The 20,200-nt window shown below is 37.7% G+C and overlaps 3 protein-coding genes across 3 annotated transcripts in view; 2 read left to right on the top strand and 1 right to left on the bottom strand.

Annotated features, from left to right (window-relative positions):
* The first annotated feature begins 398 nt into the window (after positions 1-398).
* Positions 399-4,101, top strand: LOC121953897 (CD209 antigen-like). The gene is made up of 6 exons (XM_042501167.1): positions 399-549; positions 908-1,024; positions 2,669-2,920; positions 3,019-3,182; positions 3,369-3,505; positions 3,728-4,101. Exons 1-6 carry the CDS (start codon positions 432-434, stop codon positions 3,876-3,878), a joined length of 939 nt encoding a protein of 312 aa, XP_042357101.1. The 5' UTR covers positions 399-431; the 3' UTR covers positions 3,879-4,101.
* An 88-nt stretch (positions 4,102-4,189) lies between these two features.
* Positions 4,190-10,621, bottom strand: ttc8 (tetratricopeptide repeat domain 8). Its single transcript, XM_042501163.1, has 14 exons — positions 10,441-10,621; positions 9,829-9,949; positions 9,662-9,725; positions 9,407-9,566; positions 8,986-9,075; positions 8,855-8,899; positions 8,672-8,757; positions 8,490-8,577; positions 8,270-8,380; positions 8,014-8,153; positions 7,736-7,910; positions 6,709-6,831; positions 5,579-5,662; positions 4,190-5,465 (listed from the first exon to the last, which is right to left on the bottom strand). The coding sequence occupies exons 1-14, from the start codon at positions 10,552-10,554 to the stop codon at positions 5,349-5,351; spliced, it is 1,518 nt and encodes a 505-aa protein (XP_042357097.1). The 5' UTR covers positions 10,555-10,621; the 3' UTR covers positions 4,190-5,348.
* Positions 10,622-11,635: 1,014 nt separating this feature from the next.
* Positions 11,636-20,200, top strand: part of eml5 (EMAP like 5) — a 54,600-nt gene continuing 46,035 nt past the window's right edge. The window contains 1 exon segment of the mRNA XM_042500575.1: positions 11,636-12,115. Coding sequence (XP_042356509.1) covers positions 11,919-12,115 — 197 coding nt within the window. The 5' untranslated portion in view covers positions 11,636-11,918.

Genomic DNA, 20,200 nt, shown 5'->3' with positions numbered 1-20,200 from the left:
GTGAAAAAAAAATCCAAAAATCTCTACAACACTGCTCACTACACATATATACTCATAGCACCATTTCATTTACTTGTTGATAACGCTGTTAGTCTATAACCACAAACGAAAAATCAATCTGATGAAGCACAAAATGTACAGTTGTATGTGAAAGAAATGTCTGCCATGTAATGATTGTAAATCATACAAAATAAACTGTGACACCTAAAAAAAAATCTCCTAAAGCTTGATTGTTTTAATAAATTAGAAATCCTTTAGTGATCGCAAAAAGACACTGCTCTTCAAATGACCTGCACCCCCTGTAAATATTTAACAGATGAACTTGATTTTCTGTTTGTAATGTTACACACAGAGCTACACTCAGGGCAATGTCCTAACAAATAATCTCTCTCAGACAATCACGTCAGACTGGTCTCATCTTCACAGTCAACATGGAGGACGGAGAAAATTCAGGTGGCACTTTTGACGGTCCATATAACAAACTTACTTATCAAGATGACATCAGTGGAGATGAGCATTCTCTCTTCTCAAACCAAGAGAAGCAACAAGGTATAGTCAACGAGAAGTGAATAAATAACTGCTGCGCACATCAATAACAATCTGTTGATGTATAATCTCTTCTTTAATACTGCTACCAGATTCAAATATAGGACTGTAAATACACAACTGTGGTTATTTCTACTAAATTATGACAATGTGTTCTGGTTCTGCAAAAAGAATTTAAATAAATACATATTATCAGCTTACAGTATACAGATAGCAGACAACATAAAATAAAAAACATTAAGTATCTAATTTTTTCCCTTCACCTTTGTCAATTGTCTGCATTATATGGATATATATTATATGGATAATATCGTAACTGTGTTGTGATTATCTGCTAATAATCAACCACTTCTCTATGTAGTGTCCATGTCCATGATGAGACCTGAATTCAGTTTGAATCATTACAAACTGCTCACAGTAAGCCTGGCAGTCCTCGCTGTCATTCTACTAGTGGTTGACATTGGCCTGGGAGTCTATTGTAAGTTACTGTTGTTAACCCCCTCTTATTGTGAAAATATTGTGGTGTTAGTGACATCTCATTCACAATTTACCAGTAGTGGAAGAGGTATTCAGATCTTAGATTTAAGTAAAAGTAGAAAATAGTGTAAAAATACTCTGTTAGAAGTTTTTATCTAACTTTATTTAGACTTGAAAATCATTAAGGGGGAGCCCTGAGCAGATATAGATAATGAAATGCAAGACTAACAAATAATGAAAACTAAACTAAAATAGACATGGCATTTCTATAGCACCCCAATGTTTAATTTATCATGGTTTTGACACATTTTACCCATATCAGAAAAAATGCACCATTAGGATGTGGCACATTATAATTCCAAATATCCTAAGTAATTAATTAGCCAGATAAGCTAATGCCCTGTGTGTAGGTATATTTATTTATTTCATGGCTATTTTTATTTATTCCCTGCTCATATTTATTTATTGATGTATTTATCTCGCCTATTTAATATTGACTACAATGGCATTCCATTTTGCAGTTGGAAAAGGTGGAGCAAATTTTAATAAGGCTACTCTGTAGACTCTTGCTGTGTAGCTCAGCTCATATTATACATTGACTTATATTTTGTATTATTTATCTCATTCATCAAAGAAACGATTTGATTAACTAAAGCTGTACAGTTTAAACTATATTATAGTAAAAAGTACAATATTTGCATCCAGAATGTAGTGTTGTAGACGTAAGCCTACACCCAACCAAGTAAACTGCAAGTACTTCAAAATTGTAAATGTAGGCTAACTACATTATTTAGCGTTAATTACCTTTCACCAGTGCCACTCACCATACTAATGTTTCAGGCTTCGGGTCAAAGGCTGAAAGTATAGTTTAAATAACAAATAACAAAAGAGGAACAGCAATTAAAAGTTTGATATTTCACTCACTCACCGCTCATGCTCGTGTTTTTCAGCAGCAGCGGTTGGCTGTTGCTGTGAAGATGCTCTGGTAAATCCACTGTTAGTTAGCTAACCGTTAGCTGCGAAACAGATGTTAGCAACAAGCTAACATTAGTGAAAATAATGTAGTATTTAGCTACAAAAGAGATAGTTAGCTGGATATTTCCTGCATAGGTTGATGAACCAAAACAAAATAAAGCTACAAGCTGAATGTTGGACTTATATTCATTAAATGGACACAAAACACAATTCCTAATTAATGCTAATGCTACTTAATGTGTGCCAATGGTTGGGTAGCTCTCCCCAAGGATTTAATCATTACAAAAGTAAATGCAGGTTTATAATAATAATAATAATATTATTATTATTATTATTATTATTATTATTATTATTATTATTATTATTATTATTATTATTATTATTATTTAAACAAAAAAATAATATAAATAAAAGTAAGACCTATGGAAGTTTAATAAAGGCTTTAGCACTTGTAATGCTAATATTTAAATTTTATTTTTTACTGCTCCTACTCCTGTGCTAATGTTTGACTTGATTTGTATCCTACTGTATGTAATTGTAAAAAAAAAAAAAAAAAGTATGTAACTGCAAAATCAACTGTTATAAATGTTGTGCTTTGATAATAATGGAGGGGAAAAAACTTAAAGTGAGACTACATAGCTTGAGTAACACTACATCTGACCACTTGCAGATAACACACTTACTGGCGGGCAGCATGCAGTGATGGACATCAGCAAAGAGGTGGCCAAACTGCAGGCTGCTTACAGCACTGCACTCCAAAGCAGGGATGAAGCCAAGAAACACTTGGCAAGAGAGATCAGTGAGCAGCAACTTACCAAGTGGGAGCTTGAACATGAGAATAGAAGAAGCAAAGCCTATGAAAAGCAGGCTGACAAACTTCAAGTGGAAATTGCAACACTGAAATCCCATATCCCAATGATTAGTGAGAGCTCTTTCTTCCAATTGATTGTGTTATCAAGCTATAAATTCAAAATTATTGTGACTAAATTAACAACATGTTTTCATTTTCTTTGTCAACAGAGGAAGGCTGCAGACACTGTCTGCCAGGATGGACTTTCATAAACTCACTGTGTTACTACTTCGCTTTCTCTGAAGATATTTCACGCAGATCATGGCAGGAAGCCAGACAGTTCTGCACAAAACAGGGAGGCGACTTGGCAGTGATAGACAGCAGAGAGAAACACGTAAGACTCAACATTTTGTGTCCACGTTGATATTTATGTACAAAATCTGCAATCTGCTATTTTCGTAATTCTTTCATAGCACTTAATATTTTATGTCTGATCAGTATAAGATGTCGATGTTACATAGAATCCACTAAGATAAATAGTTGTACTGTACATGTTTGTGTACATTTCTGGTGTTGGCAGCTGTCAATAAGCAACTTGATCAATAACTATCATGACCCTGGGAGACCCGTAAGCCAAACTGGCCTCTGGATCGGACTGAGAGATGTGGAAGAGGAAGGGACTTGGAGATGGCTGGATGGAACAAGACTGGCGGAGGGGTAACAGCTACATATGTGACATACTAAGAATACAACAGATAACGCATTGAATACAAATATTATGATTGTAGGAATTGTTGTGATAGCACATTCACATACTTCAAGCTGTGGCTATCATCCATAATACAACTCTTCAAAATTAAGGAGTAATTAATAATTATTATAAATATAAAGTGGCAAAGCTGTTATTTTAAAAGCTCAATAACCTATAATTTGTTTTAGGTACTGGAATGATGGAGAGCCCAATAACATCGGTAATGAAGACTGTGCAGCTGCATACCCCAGGGACAACCCCTTTAAGTCTTGGAATGATGCTCCATGCAATTATGAACTGAAATGGATTTGCCAAATGGCACCAAGGTCTGCTGGTTAATGGGATTGTTTTAAAAAACACATTTAGTTTTCAACTGAATATAGAATTAACTCCATCCTAGAGACTTCTACACATCTTCAGTATCTTTTTATTGTCATGTCAGCATTTGTTGTGACGACAAAACGGCAGGGAAGGTCAAAATACAAAATATACATCTGATTTATGAAATTAACTATAAAATGTAAGTTCACAATATCACTGTAATAAATATTTTTTCCCTTTACTTTGTACATATGAATTACTACTATTCACATCTGTACACTGGGTTAACAGTTTATCAGGAAAACACCCACCTTCACATAAACTGCGCATTCCTACAAGTCATATGTTGTGTGACAAAGTAGTATATGGAGCATTAGTTAGCACTCAGTTGTTAATCTTGCAAATGAAACAAATACAGTACTGTGCAAAAGTCTTAGCCCACATTAAACTTTCTTACTTTAGTAATGTTATAATGATAATGCTTATTTATTTCTCAGTAGCCACTCTACTAAAATACAACCAGAAAATACAGGAAAAATGTATACAGTAATAAAAACGCAAATATTTCAGAATTAAACAACTTCAACAGGCTAAAGTTGCAAGTACTGTATTAAGTGTGACCCCCTTTCCTCTAAGCATGTATGGGACTATCTTGGGCAGACAATATGAATATTATAAGACTAGTCTTCTGGTGTATTTACATATGGTTGCATTCAAGACATGTCCAAAGCTCAGTACTGATTGTTTTAGCTACCTTTTACTGTTGTTGAAGCCAACGATTCCATAATTTACACTTAATATTGGCTTCAGTCTGACAAAGCCATTTTGTCCTGTACACATTTTCTGTATTCTTTGTTTGTATCTTTATAAATGAGGAGACTGATATAATATGGTGGCCTTAGACTTTTGTCAACACTGTATTTCTAATTACACAGACAAGACTATAAAAACCATTAAGTGCTTATCACTGTAGATAAGCATTTTGGTTCTGGTAAGTCCCAAACAGCTGTCATGTTTGCCTTTTCACATCCTGCTTTTGCAATGATTTACTAGGAATGGTCTAAAAAGCAAAGAAGCACAAGTAACTGGGGACTCTGTAAGTAAATAGCTTGTGGATCAGAGGGCTCAAAGGAGAATGGCCAGAAAAGTGCAAATTAACAGACATGCTATAGTGAGGCCAGTCACATCCATATCCATTCAATGCTGGTGTGCATAATCTTATATGAAAATGCATCCTATCTTCAACAAGATTCAACAACACTGGTGTACTTAATAAACTGGCAATATAGTGTCTACATAGCATTTGATAAATAAACATAAAACAAAAATTAATGTCCATTTGTTAATTTCCAAGTCTGACTAATGTGTCATTTGTAGTAACTTTTTGTTCTGAAGCCTGATGCCAACAACTACAGCACAATAACTCTTATCCTTGACACCTATATCATTCAAACCACACCTTGATTCCTAAGCATGCTGGCCAGACGGTCACAGCATTGCAAAGTGCTGCCGAAGTTGCTTAAGAAGCTGCTGAGTGTCAACGTGCTCTGGAAAGGAGTCCTCAGACTTTTGAGCAGCAGTGTAGCTGCTCTGAAGATCTCCAATCTGGAAACAGACAAAAACATCACCTTGTCAGACACTATCATGGACATTATACATTGAATCTTTAACTACTGTGCTCTTAAGATGTTCAGATGAATTAAATAGTGATAAATCACCTTTTCAGAGAGAATGGAGAAATTGAAGTGTGGCTCATACATGTGAGGGGCCAGGGATGCAGCAGTCTGCAGGAAGGCTTTGGACTGGATCACAAATGGGACAACCATCAACATTGTTGATATCAAAATATTATGTATGAAAATTATATTTTAAAAGAGCTCTTGATTTTCAAGTTAATTCTTTTAATATTCTGACATAAAAATTCTCTCTACCAGCACCACCACCTCTACACCAGCTGACACCATTTACATCAGTCATTCCCAAGTTTTTCCTTAAGGGAATAATTTTCCATCATTGAGTAAACTTACAACTAAGTGACATGTTTTATGCATATTCCATATTAGATGCCCAAAAGCTTTGGTGACCCCTAGTGGGGGTCTTGACCCCCACTAGGGGTCACCAAAGCTTTTGAGAAGAAGTGGTTCACCTCATTCCGATAGATAGAAGAAAACTGGACAGCTCACATCATTGTGTCATCTTGTTAGCTCGGTGGCAGTTTAAGTTAAGCTTTAAGATTATAGCTGTTAGCGATTTATTGAAAAATCTATATCAGCAGCCTTTTTGGTATAATGCAGTGTTGCATTTAGACTTTTAAGGCAAATAACTATTTAAACAACAGATACTTTTTATGTGGTTTGACATCACATGACACATGACACAATATTAGTTCTGCTGATAGCTTCCATTCAAACTATCATTATCCAAAAACAGGTGATGGCTGGCACCCAGCTGCATGTGAGGAAAGTACACAGTCTGTGCTACTGTGGGATAACCACAGTCTCATACAATATGTCCTATAATATCTTGGTTTTTATCACTATAATAATGCTAAACTCATTTATATCCAGCTCTTGGTTGGTCTAATTGGTGGCTTATATCTTGTTGGATTTATGGTGTGCAAGTGTAACCCTCAAATGATTACTTTTTAAAGCATCAGTTCTGTACAGAGTGTATTTAAGAGATATTCTTAAAACAGTCTACACTAAAGTTTAACAACAACAATGACAGATTAATAGTTCTTAATTAACGGGTTATGTTACATAATAATAGAGAGACAAAAAAGACACCAATGACATATCATATTTAAACAGTGGAACAAAAGCCATATGACACAAAGATATGTCTTTACCTGTTCGATACGACCTTTGCGCAGCTCCAGCACAGCCAGGTTGTTGTAGGCTTCAGCATGGTCATTATTAAAAGCCAAAGCCAGTTTAAAACACTGGTAGGCTAGCGTCAAGTCCCCAATGCCCTGAAAACACAGAACACATGTCTGTACCAAGTTCTATTTGTTTAATGTATTTTAAGTGTAAACCATATATAGAGGGGGTATTATTAAAGAGATAGTTCAAATTTTATGTATGAGGAACTTATCCATAGTCAGTGTATTACCTACATTAGATGGCAGTCCGTACATCCCCAGTTTAGAGAAGCAGGCAGGAGTACCAGCATAGATGCTAAGCAATGTTATGCTGTGGTTACCTTAAAAAATCAATATCATTTCAAGTGTATGCTATATTTAGAATATTTTTACTGCTTAACCGTACTGTAAAACAGCCCTCTTCTACAGGGAAGTTTAGTGGTTATATCCATCTATGCTCTCCTCAAAGCCACCAAACTCCTTTGACATAAACAATAATTTTATTTGAAAACACGGGGGCTGCCAGTCTACTGCTCCCTAGATCAGTTGCTTAGTTTGTGTTATTGTGTGATGTTGGTGAATCCGAACTTAACCTTAAAAACACCAAATCACACAATATCACAAAAAACCTAACCCATCAAGCGGCAGTAGATCAGCAACCTCTGTATGTGCAAGGTAAAATTGCTGTTTTCAAGGTTCCTACAGGGTTGTCTGACAGCAAGGAAAAGTGGTAAATGTATTTCTAAAGCTGACACTTACATACAAACTTATATTTGATAGATTTTTTTAGTGGCTAATACATTTTTCTTGCTGCCCTTTCAATAGCAGTAGATTGATTAGCCTCTGTGGCAGTACATCTGCCTGCTTCTCCAAACTAGGGAGGTGCTGACCGACATCTGTTGTAGGGTATACAATGACTGTGGATAAGTACCTCATACAGCCCTTCTTCAAAAAATCCAAACTATCCCTTCATATCATCAGACACTGGGATATTTTCGGGGGATTGTTAACTCACCACAGCCACGTGTCCTATGTTGTACCACACATCAGCCTGCTCTTCATCATTGGCCACCAGGGCCAGAGCCCTCTCAAATGAGGACAGAGTCATGTCGTATTGCTGAGCGTAAAAGCAGCACAAGCCCAGGTTGTTGTACAGCTGGCAGTTATACACTCCCATCTGGAGTAGCCGTCTAGCAAAGGGCGAAACTTATTGAATCACAGATGGGCTATAATTTCTTATTATACATACTGTAATAATATGTCACATAAATTATGCATGGAATTTTATCTGACCTGTAGAAGCGCAGTGCGATCTCCGGTTGATCAGTGTAGAAGTGATTGCTGCCTATACAGGCGATAGCCTCCACATGAGTGTTGTCCTGCTTCAGGACATCTTTGTAATACTCTGTGGCTGATGAGATATTGTTCATCTCCTGTGACAATATCACAGTAAACACAGCAAACACGGTTACCTATTTCATCTTGGCAGTTGTTTCTGAAACAAGAATCAAGCGGACTCTATAGTAAGCATCGTGCCGATATACCGTACCTCATGTATGCGAGCGATTCCTGTTAGAAGAGTAACCTCACCAGGAAAGTGGTCCAGACCTTGCTTGAAAAGGTTGAGTGCCGTTATTGGTTGATCAAGGCGCTGATACACCTATAGTAAAATATACACAAGGGTTTTTAATTTATTAGCAAACATTTGGCTCATAGACAGAACATTTTGTGTGTGATTTGTATGTGATGTAATGCTATGATGTCATTACCTTTGCAAGGTAGAGATATGTATCCACCACCTCTTGGTGGTTGAGAGCCGATCTAAACTGTTTTTCTGCCTCTCGATATAAGCCAAGCCTGCAAAGGTCAAATATTACATAGAAAACAAACTTGCAACTTTATTCAATTTTAGAAAATGTTTAGCTACAATGATCTAGATATCCTGAGTTACCTGTAGTAACATTTCCCCAGCTGAACTTTCCACCACCAGTCTTTGAACTGAGCATGTTCAGTAGCTTGAGCAGCCAAATCTAAAGCCTGGAAAAGAAACACAATTATTGTGTTGCATGGATAATAGTCATCGATATTTCAATGCAATACAAATTTTCTCTGTAGCAATTTATTGAACACCTACATTTTTTACATCATTTTCGTGATGGAAGATGTACTCAAACAGTGTCTGAGAAAAGAAACGATGGTTACTTAACATGCAAAAAAAAAACAATGATCTTGATTAATTTTTGCAAGTTACAGTCTCAGACTTACCCTGGATAAATTAGGCTTTTGGGAATACTTGGCCAAATTTAGTCTCGACAGGTTTATAAATGGTCCCTCTGGATTGGTTAACATTGAAGCCTGGAGAAAAAAAAATGCCATGCTAAATGTTTCAAGCTCATTTTCAAAGTCAGTACAGCAAAATAAAACACAACTAAAAATAAAGAGGCGCACTAAAAGATAAAAGTTATTGGTCTTACAATATCAGCATAAAATAGTTTATTATAAAATATTATAAAGATAAGTGGAATATTTTTTTAAGAGACAAATAATACCAATTATGCTAGCCCAAATTCACTGGGTAGATTCTGTGTTTCAAATAAATGAGCTCTTGTGGGAAAAACATATTTGTGTTTCACATGGAGTCTCTTTGTTGTTGCAGATTGACATTATTTCAGACATTTTAACTCACTGTTCCCAGACGGATAAATCTGCCAGAAGCACTAGTTACAGGACGAGCAGTGCTTGCAGTGCGTGGGGTCTTTATGGCCTGCTCCATCGTTCCAGGGCGCCCTGACTGTGTGCTGGGTCTCACAAATCCTGTGATAGGACGTCCTGATTGTGTCATAGGCCTTGAATTCAGAAAAGAAACTCAGTTCAGGTGTCTCAGGTGTAGTCAACAGTAAAATTTCATCGCATTACACAACCGTTTTCTGACAGACAGTACCTGACAGCCGCTGAGGGACCTCCGCCCTGACTTGTTCCAGGGAGTCTCAGTGATGTTCCAGGTCCTGGCAGAAAGACAAGTCTTCTCAGGCAAATTGACCCATTGAGGAAATGTATTAAATTATTCACTTTCTTAACGTTAAGACACTGAGAAGGGTTTGCACTCACGCGCAACTTGAGCAATAGAGCTCTCATCCAGCATCATCTCAGCAATCCCCTCCTGGTCAACCTCAACTTCATCTATGTATACCATCTCTGTCAGAGCACGGGTTTTCAAGCTCCATGCAGCCTGTGAAACACACAATGTTTCAAACACACAGGTGACCTCGGATGTAACCGTAAACATGTTATAGTTAGGATCTATGCTGAGCTTCCACATGACAAAAAGGATGAGAAAAGATGGCAAAGGGGAGCAAGGTTACCTCTGAGATAGGTAAAGAGGAGTCCTTGAGGTAGCATGCAGTGAGTTAGAGACAGAAAAACAAAGTTGAGGACAGATGTTACTATATGGGGGAAATTAGAAAATGGATGGAAAACATAGTGCAGTGAAAAAAATGAAATGTGGAAAAGAAATGCAGCATAGTGACTAAGATATGATCTGGCGACAGTTAAAATAAATACTGATTCAAACACATGCCAGTATATAAAACGTTACCCAAATTAATTTATGATAAATTACAAGGATTTGACCAAACGGGATTATACTTGCAAACAAGCAGGCTTTCCTTAATGGATAATCGCTAGCATGCTATGCTAGCCCGGCTAACTACACCACGGTACCTGGTCGTACGGGTTGTCCTGTAATATTTTTGTGCAAATATCTGAACATTGTTGAAGCTTTCGTCTCCTGAAATAGCTCCACGCCAGGAACAAAGGGTCCATTGTCACCTCCATAGCTTTGGTGGGGAAAAGTAAGTGTAAAGGTCGGCTATCAAGCTGTTTAGCAAAACTGGGATGATGGCGAGAATGAAGCTTCCTCTGTCGCACGGCAACGGTGGAGGAGGGCGGGGCTTCACTTCCGTTTCCCCTAGTGCACTAGAATCTTAAAGGGCTCTGGTTTCCTCTAAAACAATAAAAAATAAAATCCAATGAAATAATAATATATCAGTGAAATGAATGAATGAATGAATGATATTTTAGTTTAAAAATACAATGAAAATGGTACACACAGGGGCTATAGAGCACTTGAATCGTTGTATCATAATTAAAAAATAGAAATTACAAAATAGTGCATGTATGGCATAGCACCTGATGAAAAATTCCAAATGGGGTGATTCAGAAAACTTAGACTTGGATGCATATAAATTTAACAAATAAAATAAGTAAGCTAACAATTAGTTGTATTTTATGGTGCTTAATTTATAAATATCATAATGTGAATAACATTCTGTAGCTTCTACTGTACTCTTTTAGAGTGCTGTTGTTCAGGCTATTACCAGTCATAAAGCAAGTCTTTTTCTTTAAAAAAAAAAACAAACAAAAAAAAACTTTATTTTATTTATTTGGGACATCTACGAATCTTGAAATGTAAGAACTGTTGGAATGTTATGGAGATAGATTTATCATAGTGTGTGAACACATTGACAATACATGTGTCAAAACACCCTCCACAAATATAAGATCCGTAAACTAAAAAAAAAAAGAATATTTTGCTACTACTTGCTACATGTTTTTTCTCTTGTCATTTATTTGAAATTGTTTCAGATATGTTACAAAAATATTTTTTAATATTTTAAAGCGAATAATATAGCCTACCTGTAGCATGTGCTGTATAATTTGAAAAATTGTTTAAAAAAAAAAAAACGAAAAAAAAAAACGTTCATAGCCATGACGGAGTCGTCCTTCCCTCGAGGATGAGTGAAAGGATCTGATTGGACGACAGGTTGGTCCGTCATTTTTGTGGGCGGTGCTTACGGAATAACAGTGCAGCTCCATCTTTGTAGGATTTGACAGGAGCTTTGACCTGTGTCGAAGAGGAGCGCGAGCCTCGGGCTGAACAAGTACATCCTCACCATGACTACAGCAGCTTAGAGACCTGTTTCTCACACAGAGACAGAGGGCTCTCATCTCAACGGACAGCGAGACGATATATTCACATGACCCTCAAAAATGCCCAATTTCAGTGCTCTCTGTGGACCGGTGGAAATCCAACGGAACTAATGGGACATGCGGGCTTAAAATAAATCCTTTTTGGTGAATGACACTGTATCAGAAAACCTACGTGATAGCGACAGAGAGACACACACGGAAGTGCGGACATGGCTGACAGAACTGCTCCCAACTGCCACCTGAGACTGGAGTGGGTGTACGGATACCGGGGACATCAGTGCCGCAACAACCTGTACTACACCGCCGCCAAGGAAATAGTCTATTTTGTCGCCGGTGTGGGAGTTGTGTACAACACCCGGGAGCACAAGCAGAAATTTTACCTAGGGCACAACGATGACATAATCAGGTAAATAACACACAGTTTGTTTCAGCACCTCGGACAACAATTGACCCACAGCAGAAAATGAATTGATACTGTAGTGTTGTTACTGTAGGTGCTGGTGTCACCTTGTGTAATGTAATATGATATATTTTTTGAGCTCCATAGGAGGCACACACCTACTGAAAAGCATCCCAGGAGTTTGTAAGGGGCTTCGGTGTCATCCAGCAGGGCAGATGCTTTTTGCCAGCCCTCCAGATTGAAGGGTCTCGCACTACTTAAGATTACACAGCTGCCACTCCTCTTGTATATGCACAGCTGCTCTAACATTAGTGGCAATCATCAAACCTAAATGAATTATTTGATCTATAAAATATGAAGAAATGCCACTTAAAATGCTTCCTGTGCTCAAGATTATGTTTTTAGATATAATCAGTTTATAAAGATATCACACCAAGAAAAGCAGCAAACGGAGAATTAAATAGATGTCATTTTTTTGTCAATATATGACTTACCCCTTTGAAACCTGGGCAAACTGGTTTCATTTCTTTCAGAAACACAAGGACAAGCCAAAAATTGTATTAAAAAAAGTTGCAAGAAAATTACCAGAAAATAGCCTATACAAAAGAGTAAAAAATAAAAAAAAATAAAAAAGTTTAGAAAATGAACAAAAGAATTGTTTATTTATTTTATAATATTTTTGTAACATAACATTCAAATACAAAAATATTATAATTATAAACATAGTTTTCTGGACACCGTTCACTATTTTTTTGAATAATTTTCTAATAATCCCCCTCTTTTTTAAAAGTAATTTTAGGGTCATTTTCTTGTCACCTTTATTGCCAGGTTTGTCATTGTCTTTTCCCCATGTTTTTACACCAATCAAACCAATTCCAGGTTCCAAAGCGTTAAATGATTAATTGATTATCAAAATAGTTGACCATTCATTTGCTGCAGATTGCTTTAACAATGATTTGTGAACATTTCTTTCTTTTTCTTTCTTTTTTTATTGGAAGAACAATACAAGGCATATAAATCATAGAGCAAACAATAATTCTTCCATTTTTCCCTCATCGTTTTCTCTGATTATTCAATTATTATTCTGAGACCATACTACAATTACACTGCTGCCATTCTTTTAGCTGCAGAACTGCAAGATTATTAAGCTACTTTAGAATTAAACATCAAACCTATTTCATCTATAAGATAGGGGGAAACGCCAATTGCAGTGTTTCCTGAGCTTAAGGTAATGACTTAAAATGTTGTTTTTTCATCTGAGATATTTAATTTAAAAAAATACACCAAGAAAAGCGGTAAATCCAGTCATCAGAGAATGTCATTTTTTTTTAAAATAAACAAACGACTCAAAAGATTTAAAGAAACAATTTCTTTTTATTTACATATTTAAAAACACAAAATAACAATACAAAAACTAGACAAGACAATATCCCCTTCCCTCTTCCCACCACGTCCCAGCCCTATTACAGATCTACCTTGCCAACCATGTCAGCAAGGTCAAATACACAAAACTAAATAAGGCATAACAAAACATAACATGAGAGATATTACATAGATAAATATCCACAGGGCGTACCATTACAGTTACGGCAGTGAGTCTACAACAAGTCAGTCAATAAATTGCAGACATAGCGAGTCCATACGGTCTCTATAGGGTTGCCATATCTTGATAAACTGATCATATCTGCTTATCGTAATATACGTTGTTTTCTCCAGAGGTACATTTATTCATTTCTGAGCACCATTTTGACATAGTTAAAGGGCAATCTGGCTTCCAAGTTAGAGCTATACATTTTCTTGCAACAGCAACATTGTTGTTTCTGAAATTTAGAGCAGTAGGTTTAACAAGTAAACATAACTCTGGCTCTATTGGAAAGGAGAACTGACTTAAATGATTAATTGATTATCAAAATAGTTGACTATTCATTTTCTGCAGATTGCTTAAACAATGAATCATGAACAGATTAGATTTTTTTGTAATGGGAGAACAAAGGCATACAAATAACAGAGCAATCAAGAATTCTTCCATTTTTTCCACAATGTTTTCTCCTCTTACCCTCTCACCTCCAAAAGAGAGACCATCGCAGAAATAAAGGCAATAACTGAAATCACAATAACGGCAACAATCAAAACAAGACTTATGGGTAGCAGTGACACCAAAATGTATTAATACACTACACATAAGATAAGGAAATAATGAACAAATAATTAGATGAAAATGAAACAAAAGAGAGAGAAACAAACAAGGGGGCTCAGTTGTCACAACCAGACAAGAAGGTCAGAGAATCAATATAAGTCAGGAGAGGATAAGGATAATTAAAGGAAAATCTAAATTTCTCCGGTCTAATGGGCATGACTGGCACAGCTGGTTTGGTCTCTATCTGGCAGAAGACATGTTTCAACATATTTTAAAAGCTTTGATAAAACAGCTGCATGTCCTTTTCTCTCCAGCACAAGAGGAGCCATGCATGTAGATTTTGGGAGCTACGCAGAGGAAATATCACCCTGAATATTTAGAGCATGTGCGTTTGCCCAACATTAAAGACCATAAATTGATGCAGAAAAGGCACAGATTGGTGCAACAAAATCACCAGACTGTAGGAAATGATGTGTTTGATGCTCAAACCCAAACCCATCATATGCCCTCCTCTACCTTCCCATGTAAAAAGAAAACCTACACCCTTGTGGGGAGCAATAATACTGATGTGCAATTCTGAAAACTGCACTTAGCTGTCCTTGAAAGCATCCTTGGAGTTGAAAGCTTTCTGTGGGTTGTGGTAACTCAAACAAACCTTGAATCATTTTCTCTTTGATAAAACACCGCAAAGTCACCCGTGTTGCATCACTCGCATTAGTGATCCTGCCTTATTCCAACTGTTTTCTCAGCACGCAAAACAACAACAACATGTGTCCAACGCTCCAGTGCTTGTGTTGACGTGTGTGTGGGTTGGCCTGGAGATGACTAGCGTTATATACTGTGTCGGTAGTCAGCTGGACTCCTGCTCCATTATTGATGAGACAATAGGGATACTAACCCTCGGCTGCCCCGTGGGTGAAGTGCCTGAGTTCAAACACTTAGCTGGAGGAGTCACTGGCTGCATTTGCAACAGTAATGAATATGCTAATATAAGAAATAGCCATCAAATTGGCCATCTGTACATTTGTTCTCACTGTTGTACGCATATTTGTGAGGATTCAGTCCAATCAGGCTTCTTATTGAGTCCTCAGGTCTTTTTTTCTGCAGCTGGGCCGTTAAATAGATACAAAGCTTTGGCAATATGAACACATTTACTGAACAATTTCTACACAGATCTCTTGAGCTGCCTGTTATTGTTGACACAGACCAGTTAATAGTCATTTGACATGCAGATCTCAGAGGAGTGCTTGTGAAGCTCTCATAAACACTTCCTTTGACTTAGACTGGCACGACCAGGAGCAGTCCTCAGCAGATTCAGTGCTGAATAACTGTCTGACTGCTCTCACGTTGCACTAACTCATGTGGAATAGATACAGCCCCCTCAGATAGCACCGTCTCTCTCTCTGTTTCCCTCTTTGTTGCTCTTGTTTTCCGTTTTCTCATTCTATTTTGGTTGTTTGTGAGCTACATATTAAGTGGTGTTTTACTTCATCAATTAATTGCTGGCCTTGTTTCCCCCATTTGGTTTTATCTTGCTTTGCAGCCTCTTTTAACTGGTCGGATGTAGAGGAGCTAATAAGCAGGTTTTCACAAAGGCTCAGCTGTCCATGACAGTGCAACAAGGGTACAAGATAGTCTGGCCTTCCCTCGCTGGTCAGGTACTTAAATTAGATTCACAGGTTATTGGGCAATAACATAAAAGACTAGGGATGTTAAAGTGCTGTAGTTAAAACACAATTCCCCCTCGAGTCATGTTAGTAAAATGAGCAGCATAAACTGTTATTTGCAGTCTTTTTCTCACATCTTTCTGTAGTGTTCCCAGCAGCTCAGATATGTATTCAAGTCTAAAACTCAAAGAACTGGAGGCTACTGCGAAAAAACCTGCAGGAGTCAGTACCACAAAGCTTAATCTCTCCCTTTTAGCAATCATGTTGACATGCAGGACATGCACACGCTCACCTGAACAATGCACACAAATGCATTTGAAAAATAGACATAACATGCACACTAAAAATAAGCAGAATCCTGGGATGACTAAAGTGTGTAATCACATTGAGTTCTCATGACTGTTGCAAAACAGCACGTGCAATCCAGTTTAGGTAATGAAGGGTGGAGGGTACATAACATATTTATTCATATTTTGAATCAGTAAGAATGTTCATTTCTGCACCAAAATCAAATGCTTATTGGCATCAGCATCTAAAAATGTCAAAAGACTGCATCAACACTAGCTTTGTTGTCTGCTGTCATTCAAAATCTTGGCTTATTCATGTTCTTTGTCATGATAGAGCACAAGAGTTAATGAGAGGGTGTTATGGACGAAGGAATAAAAGGCCATCTCATGTTACAATATCTTGTTAACATTATGATGGACCACAGCCAGAGTTATGGATTATAGATGCCAGACTGGTCTTGTTTCAGTGAGCCTTGGAGAGACGCAGTGAATTCATTTCCATTAATATCGCTGGAGAATTTTTATTGAGCTCCTAAAAAAATTACTTTTCCCTGTTAGAATTAGCAGCATGGTGCATGCAATAAAACGTGTCAGGTTTGCAGAGAAGAGTCTTGCACCTCTATTCTGTGAACTGTGTGAGCAAATGTGAACTAACTCTGCATATTAATGTGTGAGCTTAAAGTCAAAAGTACAAAAACAGACACCCATGTTATATTAAGTGAGAGTGTTTTTATAAACATGCAATATTTTAGTTTCTAACAACATTATTATTACACAAATTAAAACTCTGCATGTGAAATAAATGACATAAGTGTGTTGTCAGGCAATTAGTATTGACAGCAGCCATGATAGATAATAGATATGATTTAGGCATTCCTGTATCTATCTTTTTTTTGTTTTTTAATGTAGAATTATTCACCGTTGAGGTTTGTGCTATATATTTTCTAAAACACTGTCTTCTGTGAGCTTTTCTGTGGATTTTAGTCTCAGTAGAATGTCAGTCACCACCCTATTCAATAATTTATGACTGCATCAAACCATGCTCATAAATTTGAATTACCATAACCGAAAAGAACAAAAAGGTCAAATAAAATGAGATCTGGTGAGAAGATTGTAGCAAAAAGGCATCATCTCAATAACCTTTACTGCTGGTGACAATGTTGTCTACTTCCTCTTGCTTCGTACCTTTTACACATATTTTTAGGTGCTCTGTGCAGAGTGTCAGTGAGATGCCGAGGTCTTAGGTCTCATCATCACTGTGAGTAGCTGTCTAGCCTCTAAAGAGCACATCTGTCCGCCCCAATTAGGATCCTCCAGAGTTCAGTACAGTTACTTAGCACAGTGCCATGATTCAGCATTGTTGTCGCTGAGATTAAAGAAGTCTCATTTAAGTTGTGAAGTTATGAATGTTTTACACAGATGAGGCAGAAGCGGATTCACATGCTCAGATATCGTTGTCCTCACTTTAGCCTCACCAGGAAACAGCCCAGGTGTCAATGATGCCAAACTTTAAAGCGACAGTTCATCCCCAAATCAAAGTTACATTTTTTTTCTCTTACCTGTAGTGCTATTTATCAATCTAGATTGATCTGGTGTGACTTGCAGGGTGATGGAGATATCGGCCAAAGAGATGTCTGCTTTCTCTTGAATATAGCGGAGCTACCTGCAAATAATCAAAAGGTCAAATAAGTAGGACTGAAGCAATTAGTATCCATTCACAGTTGATTAACAATTATTGTTGCAGCCCTTCTAGTATGTTTAATACATTTTGTCAAAATATCCCTGATGATATTTAGTCTGGTATCAGGTCTTTATTATATTTATTAGGGCTACAACCAATGGTCACTTTAATTTTTGATCATTTAATTTTTGATCTTTTAATTACATTTTTTAAGAGATTGATTAATCATTATCAATTTAGTCATAAAATTATGAGAAAATGGTTGTACATGTTCCCAGAGCAACCAAAACCCAAAGATATTAAATATGCAGCGATATAAAACAGACAAAAGCACCAAATTCATTTTTTTGAGAAGCAGCAATTCTTTATTTCCCCCTAATAAATGACTTTACAAATTATTTCATTATTAAATCAATTATTTTTTTAAATCAAAGTATTAGAGGACTAAAACATTTCTGACACTCAGTTTATAATCTGTGGCAGAACTTTTTTCTCCTGGTTACCATCATGTCACGTTAAGCCAGAATCCAGCCTGAGGTTTTTCTCCTTCTCTCCTTCTTCTTCTCTGTCCGTTAGCAGAGCAGAGCGCCACGACACTTGTTTATCTGATTCCAGATTTTGTGCAGCGTGCGTGCGCTGTATGGGAAGGTGTTTTAGATGGGAGTTTGATGGGCATCTAGATTAAAAACTCTCTGTGGAATCCTGGGAAATATCCCGTACTGTATAGACCTTTAGAAATGTGCTAATCCTCTGCCTCTTTTTAATCCACTGTAGGCAAAATCAGACAATGGAAACTACTGCGTAGGAAAAGTAGTCTCAGAAGCTCACCACATCATGAAGGTCTTTCATTATTCCTGTCCATATTTAATAAAAAGAAAAAAGATTGTTGGAGAAGTGAAAAATGCTCGTGCTGGAGCGGGTAAAGGTATGAATGTGCTTATCTATTTAGCTTAGTTGACCCTCGTTTCCTCCTGCTGCATCTCTGCGTCATCACCATGACAAGAAATCATCTTCTCAGGCTATTTATTTGCCTGGTATCTATATGAAAACAGGTTTAATTGCTGCAGTATTTAGCTAGTTTTGTACTACAGGACTCGGCAGATGGAAGACAGCCGCATCAAACAGCCGTAGCCTATATCAAACAAGAGAACTGCGGTGAGGCACTGCAGGCTAAGTCATTAGTGATGGCATTTAGCAAGCTCTTCAGCTGACAGAAATGTAAATGAAACAGCAATCTTGTTGTTGTTGGCTCCAAGACCGCACTGGATTTCCCATGCTGTAACATGGACATGGCACAAAGCTGGTAGGATATAAGACATAACTGCAGTGAAAGTCCGGCTGAGTGTCAGCGCTTCCTGCAAGTACTTTTGGCCTCAGATTGACTCCATAGCTGTTGGACACATTTTATTCTACAGCGTTTCATGTTGTACCAGACGGATTTGTTGCGCACTACCTGCTCGTGCCAAAGCAGTTTTCTCAGCTGTGTCTGTCTGCATCTCAAAGTGTTCCAATCATTTTTTCCCTCTCTTCCTCTGAATGCTATTTATAGCCGCTTTGCTCTGATTATATAATTCATAAAAAGTAAGATGTGGAAATTGTGCCAGGTTGGAGAGAGGTTCAACAGAGAAGGTGGGGAAGCGGAGGTGATCAGAGAGAGAACAAGAAGAGAGAGGGTTGAGGGAGGACAAAGATCCGGCCTGTCACATCTCGCCCACCAGCTTTCAGAGACGTCACACCGCCAAAGCTTTGTCAAGTCCGTGGTGACGTTTCGAATGCAGATGAGGTGTCTTGAGTCAGACAGAAAGATTCAGCCTGAGAACCTAAGAGGACAGAGAAAAAGAGGTGTATGGAAACTGTGAGAAAGTAAAAGTGTAAGAGGGCCTTGTTTGTCACAAGCTGCTTGGACTCGGCAGGTCGAGGCTGCCCGGCCTGTGAAGCCTCATCCAGCCGGCTGCCTGAATACAAGCCAGGATTAGAAATTCTGGAGAGCAGTTGGCAAAACAGGCAGCTTGATTGTAATGGAGGGAGCTCCGTCGCAGCATGAAATATATAGGCCAGGACAAGGCAAGAGGAAGAATTGCCCAGTGAATCACTCAGGCCTGCCTGGAACGTGACTGGCGGCCGCTGAAAGGCTGGGCGGAGCAGGGGGAGGGGGTGGATGATGTAACAGTGTTACAAACATATGCCTGGTGATGCGAGGAAACCCCACATGAATTAGAAAAGGTGAAATGGGCAGAGAATAGTTCAAAGGATGCTGAAAAAAGGCACAAAAATAGAGAAAAATGGAATTTGCAGATTCACCAATAGTGCTTTTTATAC

Source organism: Plectropomus leopardus, chromosome 14 (assembly GCF_008729295.1).
Source record: "Plectropomus leopardus isolate mb chromosome 14, YSFRI_Pleo_2.0, whole genome shotgun sequence".
Taxonomy (NCBI): Eukaryota; Metazoa; Chordata; class Actinopteri; order Perciformes; family Serranidae; genus Plectropomus; species Plectropomus leopardus.
The sequence above is the reverse complement of the archived record's forward strand: the minus strand, read 5'-3'. Positions and strand labels throughout refer to the sequence as shown.